General features: G+C 56.7%; 1 protein-coding gene across 1 annotated transcript; it reads right to left on the bottom strand.

The window, feature by feature from the left end:
* Positions 1-6: 6 nt before the first annotated feature.
* On the bottom strand, positions 7-11,995 carry ATP8B3 (ATPase, aminophospholipid transporter, class I, type 8B, member 3; the record flags this gene model as incomplete). Its single annotated transcript, XM_010072755.1, is given in 20 exon segments — positions 7-45; positions 623-753; positions 1,019-1,157; positions 1,374-1,613; positions 2,017-2,100; positions 2,719-2,942; positions 3,442-3,709; positions 4,112-4,253; positions 4,692-4,767; positions 5,052-5,163; positions 5,465-5,629; positions 6,025-6,137; positions 6,385-6,573; positions 6,980-7,136; positions 7,565-7,599; positions 8,387-8,595; positions 9,270-9,463; positions 10,578-10,666; positions 11,197-11,355; positions 11,913-11,995. Coding segments are annotated over 20 exon segments (2,848 nt in total), but the record flags the coding sequence as incomplete, so codon positions are not given.
* Between the last annotated feature and the right edge of the window lie 465 nt (positions 11,996-12,460).

The raw sequence follows: 12,460 nt of genomic DNA, 5'->3' as shown, positions 1-12,460 counted from the left end.
CCTGGCCTTCTGGCAGATCTTCTGCAAGGAGATGGGAAATCAGGGCTGTGGGCACCCCCAGGTGAGCCCTCACCCAAGGGGGACATGCAGGGAGAGCAGGGATGCCCTCCACCCAGACACAGTTTGGCTTCTGAGGTGATGGGATGGGATGCGTAACATGGGGACCCTCACGGGAGTATTAGAAGCTCCCAGAGCTCTGGAGCACAATATCAACCCCTTCTCTCACCAGGGACCTCTCTGTACCACTAGCAAGGGGTGACCCACAACCCCAGTGGGGCTCAGGGTGGTACCAAGACCTGCGCCAGACCCCGGTGCCTGGGGGGCAGTTCTTTACTGCATCCAAAAGCAGACCCTCTCCAAGAGCTGGAGCAGGTCTCTTATCTCAGGGCTTCCCCGATTGGGGAGGGGGCCCTGGAGCTCAGCTTGGGCATCAATGTCGTGAGAGACCACCACCAGCTGAGCGGTGCCACCAAGGAAAGGTGACATCCCACCGCTACAGCCCAGGCAGTGGCTTCCCTGGGGGTCCTCACCCTTCCCATCAACAGCAGTGCCCTGGCCAGCCCTGGACACCGACACCGGCAGGAGGCAGACCCCTCCCCATGCCAGCCCCCACAGCCCTCACCTGCTGGATGGTGGTTTTGCCCGCAATGGCGTGGTACGAGTGGACAACAAGCGAGGGGATGGTGTTCACAACCAGGGACAGCAGAACCACCAGCAGGACGTAGGGGTCGGTCAGGGCATTCTGGCTGGCATCTGTCAATGCAAGAAGTCAGTGGGGATGTAAGGAAGGTGGACAGAGGGAACCACTGTTGCGGGACAGGACCCCACCCACAAAGGTGCTGAGGGGTCTAAAGAGGAGAGGGCACCTCAACTGGAGTCAACAATCCAGACAGCGAGATCAAGAAAGGGTGACAAAGAGATGATCTGCAAGGTGCGAGACAGCTGGTAGCACCAAGCCCAGGCTGAGCTCCCCTGCTTGGGGAAGAGAAGGACCATGGGGGTCCCCAGAGCACCTCACCTGGGAAGCGGAAGACGGCAGGGGCTATCCTGAAGGCGTCAATGCTTTGGGTCAGGAAGGAGAAGAGGCAAAAGAGCAACAGGCTGGCTGTGACCATCAGGAAGGACAACGCTGTCCAGAACTTGGTGTCCAGGACGATCTACAGGGACAAGGTTAGAGCACACAGCATCTCGTGGAGGCTGCAGGGACCCTCTTCATTCATCCACTCATCTTGAATTCTCCCCCTGCTCCAAGGGAGATCATCCCCCAGCCATGAAGCTGCTGGGATGGTGGCAGAGACCCCAGGGCTGAGGCTGGCTGTGGTCCCTGGACATCCACCCCGGGCCAGGATGGGGAAGGGCAGACTGGCGCTCACCTCCATGATGACCGACAGCAGTGCTGACGTGGCCACTGTGACGCCGAAGGACTCATAGTCACCAACAGCCTTGCTGCCGACACGGTCTTCGAAGGCCCAGAGCGCAATGTAGAAGCTGGCGAGCGAGGTGCTGACCCCATGCAGGAGCGTGACGCCGAAAATGCGGTAGTTGAAGAGCTCGTCTTGCTGCCCGATCACGTAGAGCTCAGGGAACTCCAGACTCTTCTTGGCACTTACGTCCTGCCAGGAGGACACCAAGCATCACCCTCCCCACCCACGCTGGGGGGCAGGATTGGGGCACTCCGCCCTATGCACCCTTTGGAATTGCTGCAATCATAGAATCATCGAATCATGAAGGTTGGAAAAGACTTCAAGGATCATCAAGTCCAACCGCCAACCCAACAGCACCCAACCCACTAACCCATGTCCAATGAGTCAATGGACCATTGACTCCTCCACCTGCTTGCTCTGGGGTGATGGGGAATAGAGGCACCCCAGGACCTGTGGCAAGCTTCAAATGCCCATCAAGCCGCTTGGCACCATGTCCCGCCACAAAGAGCCGTGCAGATGGGGTGCAGTGACCGCTGGGCTGAGGATGCAACCTCCAGGCAGGGGGGCTGGATGCAGCCTGGTGAACCTGTACCTGCTCCAGAAGGCCCACGGACAGTATGGGGTAGGCAGTGTAGAAAATGTTGTAGAGTGCAAGGAACCAGCCATCGTACAGAGGCTAGAAGGGAGAAGAAAGCAGCTGTGAGCTCAGTGGTACTTTGGAAAGACTCAGAAAGGATTCCCAGGCACCAGGGTGACTCCAAGAGACTCACATCCGAATGCTGGGGAAATCCCCATGGACTTGCCCCAGGATCTGCATCAGCCCCATGTTATCTACAACCAGGTGGGGTTGTAGACCCCTCAGTCATGGGGCTGTGCTGCAGAGACAGGGGGCTAGACCCACACAGTGGGGGTCAAGTCACACTGATGTTCCTTGGGATGAAAGCTCCGATTTTGGGGGAAACCAGCTTAAAATCACATGGGATCTTTCCCTGTGTCTGTCCGAGACTGAGCTGCAGCTCACAAGGACATCCCAGATCTCCCCAGGGTGCTTTTCCCAACCCAGCCAGGTAAAAAGCTGAAAACCAGTTGCACCTCAGCCAGGCAGCACCAAAAAACTGGACAGCCCAGTTACCAGGGCAAGGGAGAAAGGAGACCAGAGAGGTGACATGGACATGTGCCCGTTAGGCGGCACCAGGCATGAGACCTGCATGGGTTCCTCAGCCAGGGGTTGAAATACCAGTGTGCAGACCTCCATCAGATGGATGCGAGCCCTGCCGATGGCAGCATCCCTCACCTGAGCCGTGAATCCGTTGTGGAAAGCGAACCAGACCTGAGCCATGAGGCCAGCAAAGGTCTTGTAGAAGAAGTAGCGGAGGAACTTGCAGATGCGGAGGTATGCCCAGCGGCCGTGGACGAGCAGGAGGCGCTGGAGGTAAGAGAACTGCGCCAGGGCGTAGTCGCTGCACTGCACGGCTTGCATGCCCTCCAGCCCGCTGATGCCCACCCCGATGTCAGCAGCTGCAGAGGACAGGAGGGTGTGAGACACAGGTGGGGGGGGTTTTGGGAAGCCACGTCCTTGAATTGCCTGTGGATTGCCCCCCGGCTGATGGGCAGAGGGTGAATCCAGGTATGATGGGCAATGGGAAGATGCTCCCTCCATTGTGTGCCATGGTTGCGGGAGGGACATGCCAGGCACGGCTGGGCGTGCGGAGAGCACAGCTCCATGTCGGGGCTGCTGGAGGGGGACAGAGAGATCTCTTCCAGCTGCCCAGGTTGGGGCTTAAAGTGTCATCAAGGTTCATCCCCTCTGCTGAAGCAAGTGGTCCACCTGGCCCTTGTCCCAGGCTGGTCCTGTGCCTCTTGGTCCCCTCCCAGCACTGCAACGTGGGGAACTGGTTTGGGGGTTCCCCTCATGGCTCCTTACCACAAAGGAAGGGGTGAGGCAGTGGAGATGGCAGATGAGGCACATCCCCCCTCACCAGCCAAAACCCACACTCCCCCCTGCCCCGAGCCTCACTTTTGATCATGTTGACGTCGTTGGCCCCGTCGCCGATGGCCAGCGTGATGGCCTTTTTGTGCTTCTTCACCAGCTGCACGATGAGGGCTTTCTGCTTGGGGGTCACCCTGCAGCAGATCACCGCCTGGCAGCTGGTGGCCAAGTCCACGAAGGCTTTCTCCACCAGACTGCCCAACTCCTCTGAGCCTGGAGCCCCGCAGCAAGCCAGCCGCCGCCACAGCTGCCCCTTCTTCTCCTTCAGCACCTCTCCCGTGTGGAGGATTTTGTCCTTAGGGGGGAGATCACACAGGGTTGGGACTTTCACCCATAGCTTGAGGGCCACCAGCTCCTGAACAATGCTCTTAAGTCTTGTAGGTGCTACAAAAAACCAATCCCAGTTTCTCCAAGTTCATCACACAACAGGCACTGTGACCATGAGACCAGTTTGTCCCAGTATGACCAGAAGACCGTGCAATCAGAGGACCAATCAGGAACGCGTGGTCAAAGCCCCTGCAACACCCCATGATGGGTACGAGGTCGTTCCCCTCTCCACTCTTCATTCTCCATCCCAAAACGGGCTTTTCCCACCCCTTGGGCAGGAGGACCATCACCTCCACTGTGGCTGGTGCCCCCCAGCTCTTCAGTAGCCGTGGGGCAGGGACCAGAGAAGAGCATCCAAGTGCCACCTTACCAGGAAGTCCCCGCTGATGATGAGAGCTCTCTTCTTGTGGTGCGAAGGCTCTGGGCGCTGCTGGGAGAGGTGGCCGCTGCATAGGGCGTCCCTGCTGCCACTGACGTTGTTGTTGGTCACCCAGTAAGCCTTGAGGATCTCGCTGTGTGAGGAAGGGGAAGTGGGAATTGAGCTGGGGACACTGGGCGTGTTGCCTGGCTTCCACTGAGACCTACAGTTGGCCTTTGCCATGTCAAAGACAGCTCCAGGGAGATGGGGCTGGTACCCAGTGGTGGGAACAGGGGGGACGGAGAGGGGCTCCCAAGGGGTCTCTGATGTCAGAACCCAGCCACTGTCCCTGGGGTTTAGAGGCTGGAGTGACAGCTTGAGCACTTTCTGGTCAAAGCCTGCCAAGGGAGAGAATGCTGTAGGGGCAGGAACAGACGGGGAGAACTGGAAAAGCACCAGCAGATGATGGGATGGGGAAGGAGAAGCATCTCTGGCAGAGTCGAGCTCTGCCTGCCCTGCACAGGTTCCTACACCCTCGGGTGTCTTCAGTGGGGACAACAACATCCTGAGCCAGGAGGTCACGGTTCCTCACCTGATCTCCTTCTCCTCCAGGATCTCCATGTCGTCCGTGAGCAGCTTGCACGCGTAGCCGATGTTCATGGCGGTCTCTGCAACACGCGGGTGTCAATGGCTGATGGCCATGTGGGGCTGCCCTCCCTCATCCCGGGACAGCCCCCAACCCTTGGTGGGCAGCTGGGGGCTCTGCTCCATCACACAGCTTCCCCTGCCTCAGTTTCCCCAGGGGTGACATGATCTGTGGGACATCCTATTATCTTTTATCAAAGGGAGCAGCAGAACCTGGTTGTTGCCCACTCCCAGGGCCTCATTTCTCTTCTCTGGTTCGGGGAGAAGGTGAGATACGTTGGTTGGGTCCGAGGTTGCCTCCACTGACCTTGTTTATCTCCCGTGAGCACCCACACTTTAATGTTGCCCAGTTTCAGCAGCTGGATGGTCTCGGGGACTCCATCTTGCAACTTGTCCTCGATGGCTGTGGCCCCAAGCAGCTGGAAGGAGGGTGAGGGGGTGTCGTGACATGGGGCAGGGCAGGATGCAGAGGTGGGAATTGCTCCTGGATCCAGCTGGGGTCCTTGACCATGGGTGGACACAACCTGACAGATATCTCACCCAGTGTCTACTGGCACGTCACAAAGTCACCCTCCGTTGGGAATTCAACCTGCCCTTCCGCCCAGGGGATGGGTGTTGGGTTGGACACTTCACCCCCTCATCCCGGAGAGCTGAACCCCCCCTCCTGCCCTCTGTGGGACCAGCACAGATGGTTCCTTCTAAACCCCAGCCTCATCCCACCTGCAGGTTCTGCTCCATCTCCTCGTACAGCTTGTCCAGCTCCCGCGCGCGGTCCTGCAGCAGGACGCTGGCCTCGCGGTGCCTCCTGCTCCACTCGCTGTACTCCGCCTCGCTCACCTCCTTGCTGGCCAGGCACAAAGTCCTCAGTGTCTCCTCGGCAAAGCGCTGCAGAGATGAGACATCAGGTTTCTCTTCCCTCGACCAGAATGCCTCTCACGATGGACCAGGGCATCACGCCAGTCAGCTGCGATGCTCCCACAGGCAGAGCCAGAGACCTTCCAGGATATGAGGGTCTCCCTCTGACTCCCTCCCCCATCCTACAGCATCCCCATGAGCATCCTTGCAATGCAACTGGTCCAGGCAGAACACCAAAGGTGGATTCGACACCCTCTTAGTCCCTGTCCCGTATGCAGGAGAGGCTCCTAGAGCAGAAGGAAGAAAGAAGAACCAAATTCCTAAAGACAGAGTGAGAAAGAGCAGCAGGGGACCCCAGGACACTCAGCCTAAAGCCAGCAGCAGGGACACCAGCCCTTTCCACCCCAGGCTGGCGTGGGACTCACATCCAGCGCCATCTCAGTGAAGGTCTCATTGGGCCCTCGCCTCTGCAGCCTCTCCAGGATGACGGTGTCAGCCCCCTTGGTGTAGAGCCGGATCGTGCCCTGGGGGTCTCGCACTGGGAGGGAGGGAAAGGACAGCAATGGCCCCTGATTTACTCGTTCTCTCTTGGCTGCTCAAACCCATCTGGGTTGCCTTCACCCAGGTATCAGGGCAAGGGAAACCACAGGGATGACCAGGATGATCCTTAGGAGCCCCTGTGCCAGTTGCGGTCAATCGCAGCCATCCCGGCGCCATCCCTTGTAGGGCTGAGTATGGAAGGGACCTTCCTAGAGGGGCCCCCGGAGACACCCCACCCCGCTCACCCAGGACAGACATCCTCTTGCGGTCGCTGTTGAAGTCCAGCATGGCCAGCACTTTGTACGTCTTCTTCCTCCCCAGCTCGCTGATGGTGATGGTGTCTTGCGTTCGGGCCAGAAAGACGTACCCCAAGTTCCTGGCTGCCAACACCAGCGCTTCTTCATCCGGTGAAGCTGCCTGGTAAACCAGCTGGTCTGCAGAGGAGGAGTTAGACCAGGAGACCCTCAGCCAGGCAGCTCTTGGACATCTGAAACACCCTGTTCTTGCCCGGCACCAATATCATCTGCGGGCACCCTAAAGTCCAAACTCAGTCCTACGTGTCTCGTCATTTCTGCTCATTGCCCCAGACAGGACAAGTGCCTAAACAGGGATGAATTATCCCCCCGGTGCTTCTGTTCCAACTAATTATCTGTAAAACAAACCCAAATGGACACATGGGTGATGCCAGGACAGTGGCACAAAGCATCCCCGGGCTCTCACACCACTAGCTCCCCCCACAGCAGAGCTTTGCTGGGTGATGGAGAAACCCATCATGGCCTCAATGCCTCAAACAGCAGCTTGACCCCACTCTGAGCTCATCAACCACCACGGCAAACACACCGCCCTTCTCCTCCACCATGACGGTGTGGCAGAGGGCCAGCAGCCTCAGGAACTCCCGCAGTACGGGGTCGCTGTCCCGCTGGGCAGCTTCCAGCAGCGTCGCATCACAGAAGTCCAACTTCTTCTCCCCTTGGTGGCTCCAGGTCAACCCCGACCCCTGCAAGAGGCACAGGCAGGCTGCAGGCACCCGAGAGATGGGGCACGGGGCTCTGCATTGATCGGGGATGCTGCTGGGTTGCAATGCAGGGTGGCATGGACTGAGCCAAACTGGAGTCCGTGAGCTGAGCTTTGCACTGCCTGCACCAAGGGGGTGAGTATAAAAAGGTTGGGAATTACAAAAAAAAAAAAAAAAAAAAAATCAGAACTGCATTATTTTAAAGAACAGGGGAACTGGGTCTAAACTGGCAGCTGAGAACTAGCAAACTTGCCAGCCCAAGGAAATACGTGCCGCTCTCTTACGGCACGGGACCCTGTTTGTAAGCGAGCTCTGCTCCAAAACAACAGGCTGAGCCTGCTGCCATGGCTTTGGCCCTAATGAGGAGCGATGTCTGGCCCCACGGTACATGGGAAAGAGGAGTTACGCACCCGTGGCTGTTTGTTCTCATGGCCTGTGCCTGTACCTGCCAAAATAAAAATAATTCAATTAACAGAGACCTGGCGGAGAGCATCACTAGTGGGGGCGTCGGGCAGTTTGTCTAGAAGGGACGGCTGCTCTTGCTGGCCAAAAAGGACTGGCAGAGAGGGATGCGGTTTCAGCGTCTGCTCAGTGGCAGACATGAGCCAGGCTCCGTTAGGAGATCCAGGTTTGACTTACTTGGCTCTTGGGCTGTTCAGACTTTTGACAGGTTTTTAATGTTAAAAATTCACCCGAGTTTCCCGGGAGACTGCAGTTGGCCAGAGCCTGGCGGGATGACGGCGATGCTGCTATTGCAGAGGTGCAACACGGTACATCAGGCAGGGGAAAATTGGTTTTATTCCTGCATGAAAACTTTGCTAGATCTCTTTCTCCTCCCTTTGCTTTTATCACTGCCTCACCCCCCGCACAGGAAAACATTTCTTCCTCACATCTCATCTCCATCTCCCCTCTTGCAGCTTCAAACCGTTCCCCCTCGGCCTGTCCCTGCACCCCCTGATCCAGAGCCCCCCCATCTCTCCTCGAGCCCCCTTTCAGCACTGGGAGGTGCTGGAAGGTCTCCCCGGAGCCTTCTCTTCTCCAGGCTGCACACCCCCAAATCTCTCAGCCTGTCCTCGCACGGGAGCTTCTGTCTACGTGCTGGTCCACCAAGATCAATCCACGTGCCCCAAGCTCTCTAGCAAGCCAGGAGGAGTGGAAAGAACCAAAGTGGCCTAAATTCAAGGTCTGCCTCACTCCTGAGTCTCTACAAACTTGTGTCCACCAAAAGTTACCGTAGATGATCCCATTGACACAGCATTTCTTGAAGCTCATGACATTTTGTGTCAAGGTGCCAGTCTTGTCCGAGAAGATATATTCGATCTGGCCGAGTTGGTCATTGAGGCTGGTGCTTCTGGCTTTTGCTGGGATGTCTTTGGCAGCGTAATACATTTCCAGATCCCAGTTGATAAAACAGCTGTTCACCAGATAGATGAATTCAAACCTAGGGATAGAAGAAAACGTACACTGGGGAAGGAGATGGCATTACTGACATCCCGGGGGGCCTGGGGGATCTGACAGAGGAAGAAAAGGCAGAGGGGAACTCCCCGCCTTGGATCTTCTTGCTCTGAGCTTGGGGGAAGCAAGAGGGTTTTCATTGCTGGTGGCCAGTTTTCCAGAAGGTTCATTGCACCAGACTGAGAGCCCCCTGGGCCCCAGGCAGCTGGGCTCCCCTCTGTCAATCTGGCCTTTAATGACAAAATCCATCCATCTGGAGATTCAGTGAAGGGCCTAAAAATTTGGGAATTTCCAGCACAAACTGTGGGCTGTGCCCATCTCTTCCCCACCCTGCTGCTGCTCAGTGAGGAAATGCCACCTTCATCCATCTCATCCTCAGCCTCCCCAACATTTCTAACTTCAGCACGTGGCTTTGCATCTCTTTTCCAGTTCTCTTCTGAGAAGATCTCAAAGCACATCATGAATGTTTGTAAGATACACCCTCCATCCATCCTTACCCTCTTACGGCTAAGGGAACACAAGGGAATGACCTGCTCAGGACCACAGCTGGATCTTCTGTGCAGCCCCATTGTGTGGCTGCAAACCCAGGTGCCAGATGATGGCCAAGGGCAAGCAGTGAGGTTCTGACCTCTAATGACTTGCAAGGTCAGTTGTTCTTACGTGATATACATGGACATGGGTATGATGATGCTCAGGAGGATGGTGAAGCCCCAGAAGTTGAAGAAGGCCTGCTGGGCAGGAGTCGTGTGCTTGTAGAGAGCAGAGAGGTAGCTGTGCTTCTCCTGGAACATCCTGGCCCAGAACCCCGAGGCAACAGCAAGGCACAGCGACGTGACCAACAGCAGCAGGAAGATCTGAGGTTTGGAAGGCAGGATGAGAATGTGCCGTCACACAGAGCCCTCCAGACCCTTTCCTAGGACCAACCATCGCCCCTTCCAGATTGCTCGTCTTATTGAGCTGTAAACCCGCAGAAAGGTGTCCCTGTCTCCGAGTGTCCGAGAGACCAAGAGGACCCTGAGAGAGAGGTGACCCAGAGGCAGACAATCCGGAGCAAGAGACCACCCGGAGAGAGCCAACCTGGAAAGAGAGAGAACTTCCAGACGGTTCCCCCATCTATCCCCTGGCCATGCCGGGCATGGAATGGAACAGACCATCGGCCAGTTTGGTCTCAGCCCTGACCCTGAGGTTGAATCCTGGGCTGGTCGCTGGGGCTGTGCTCCCTCCCAGCTCCTCCTGCCCCTGCAGACACGGGCACAGCAGAGAAGCTGGAAAGTCCTTGACTGTCCTGGCAGCAGCTCTGCCCATCAGCGTGTGATCAGCTTCTCCTCAGCACAAACCCAAACAGCCTCTCCCAGCTGCTGGGATGACAGTTGACCCTGTCCCAGCTGAAACCAGGACACCAGCAAACAGAGGAACATTCATGTCCAATCTGAGAAGTGGTGACACCCAGCCACCAAGGAACCAGAATAAGAGCCATCCAATTCACTGTGATGACTGTGCTGCTTTGCTTCCCAGAGAGGACAGGCTCCTCCTTCCCATGTCCTCCATCTGCTCCATGCTAAGCCACAGCCTGCAGGTCCCTCAGCACAAAGCACCTCCTTGGACCCACGAGGTTACGGATGAGTAGAGCAGGCCAGGAGGGGCTGGAGATCCCCAATACTCCTGCTCCCTGGTTTGAAACAGGCTGGTCCAAGAGGCTGCTCTAGAGCCGAGGACTCAGAGCTGCCAGGGTCCAGAGTTTAAGCCACACAACCACCATGCAGCCTGCTCCAGACCCAGCAACCGCCACTTCCTAGGAGCATCGCTTGGTATTTGCCCATAACATGTTAAATCCAAGATATTTTGAGCAAAATATTACAAGCTTAAGAAAATCAGCATCACCCAAGCAAGCAGCCTCTCATGAGAAGACTTGTGAGCAATGCCAAGAGGCCGGAGGGCCAGGGCAGGAGGTGTTTGCAGCACACTCACTATGATCACCAGCCGGTCCATCATGCGGTCCAGCTTGGTTTTCTTCCTCTTGATCTTTCCACAGTTCCTCATAATTTTGGAATCAAATCCTGGATAGGAAACATTTTAGAAGTCAAAACACAAGTCCACAGCCCCCAGAAGGTTGACTTGCAGCTACATGATGCCGGTTTCCTCTGTTAACAACATCTCCCCACCTCTGAAGACCCCAGAGGACCTCATTCCTTGATCGGTGGTTAATGGAGCCGTGGCTGCACACTCCCAGGTGTGCTGCTGGCACCACATCTTACCCTCTCCCCAACCCACAGCTACCCATGACCAAGCTCTTGGCTGCACTGAGCCACAAAGTGCAAGAAGCCGCAAAGTGGCTCCTGGATGTGATGCAGGTGAAATATAACCTGGGATGGGTAGAGGTCTGGTACCACCACACCGCCTCCCTCCCAGTGAGCCCAACACCAGCAAAGCTTGGGACAAACTTTTGGGGTCTTGGTTACAGCGACAGGTCCTCCCACTTTGTATCAGCTGAGAACAGGACCTGCTGATGCCAGAAGCACTTGGGTAGCTTAAAATCCCAGGGAACTGGGTGTTTTCTGCCCTTTCTGACCTTCGCCCAGGCACCCACCTGCATAGATCACCAAGCCGTAGCACATGTCGGTGTTGCGAAGCTTGCAGCCTCTCAGCAAGATCCTTTCGCTGTCGAGAGAGTAGGTCTCGCCCCTCCACTCCAGCGTGCCGGTGAAGGTGTGCATGCGGCTGTTGGGCTCTTCGCAGGTCACTCGCCCTGGAGCAGGGGACACAATACAGGCGATGGCTTTAGGGGAAACGAGAGGACCTTCCTGTCCCCAAACCCCTCCGATCTCACAGAGGTTCAGGTTTTGTCAGGGCATCTCCAGGTGCTGTTGGGGTATGGGGCTCAAGGCTAAGCTGGAGGGTCACCCTGCAGCGCTGGGGAGTGTTCCTTCCAGGAGCTGCACTGGGCTGTAGAGGAGGAGGTACAAACACAACCCTCTCCATCCCCAGAGCTTATAGAGGGGAGTCTGCATCCTATGGAGGACCAAAGGGGAAAAGATCCAGGATCTGAGCTCAGTTTGGGAGCCAAGCACTTGATTCCAGTGGGAAAATCAAGCTCCAGGGCAGGGGGAAGGTGCACAACCCCGATGGATGATCCTGCTGGGGAAGAGACTCCACGCAATGTCTTTGGCTCCTTGGAGGCAGAAGCAAGTGCAGCCTCCCGTTGGACTGATGGCACTTGGTGGCTGAGGGGACAGAGATGTCCTGAGGCTGAACCGATCCCACCCCGGCATGACGGCCACATCCTCACCCTTCTGGGAGACTCACCATCGAAGGCAGCCATGCTCTCCTCACTCACCAGCTCCTGGTGGGTAACCAGAAGGGCTTGTCTGAACTTCAGGTTTGTTTCCCTGTGAACAAGAGCCAGGGAGGGAAAATTAAAACAACCCTGTGGGATGCCAGAGCTGTTAATTCTGCTGTTGGTCCCATGGGACAGAGATGGCCATTAATTATCGGGTGATTACATGAGTGATGGCAACAAAAAGTGAGCTAGGGACCTATCATGCCAGACATCAAGAGCTCACGCAGATAGAGAGCCCTGGCCTGGACACCTGGCCATTAAATCATCCTGCGGACGGAGGCGGGAGGGACGGGCAGCTGCTGTCCTCCGCCTGCCTGGGAGGGAGCCAAGAGATGGAGAGGGATGGCTGAGGTCACAGGCTGCTCTCTGGAAGCCTCCAAACTGTTTCTGTACTCCCGTTTTCAAGAGTTGGGGCTCAAATCCCATCTCTAGGGTGTCTGTAGGTTTGGCTTTCAGAGGATCCCCCACATCCCATGGTTTCTGCTGGCCCCTCCCAGCCTGCCTGACCCCCCCC

This window comes from Pterocles gutturalis, unplaced genomic scaffold (genome assembly GCF_000699245.1).
Source record: "Pterocles gutturalis isolate BGI_N339 unplaced genomic scaffold, ASM69924v1 scaffold30527, whole genome shotgun sequence".
In the NCBI taxonomy this organism is placed as follows: Eukaryota; Metazoa; Chordata; class Aves; order Pterocliformes; family Pteroclidae; genus Pterocles; species Pterocles gutturalis.
This window is presented reverse-complemented; position numbering and strand designations above follow the sequence as displayed.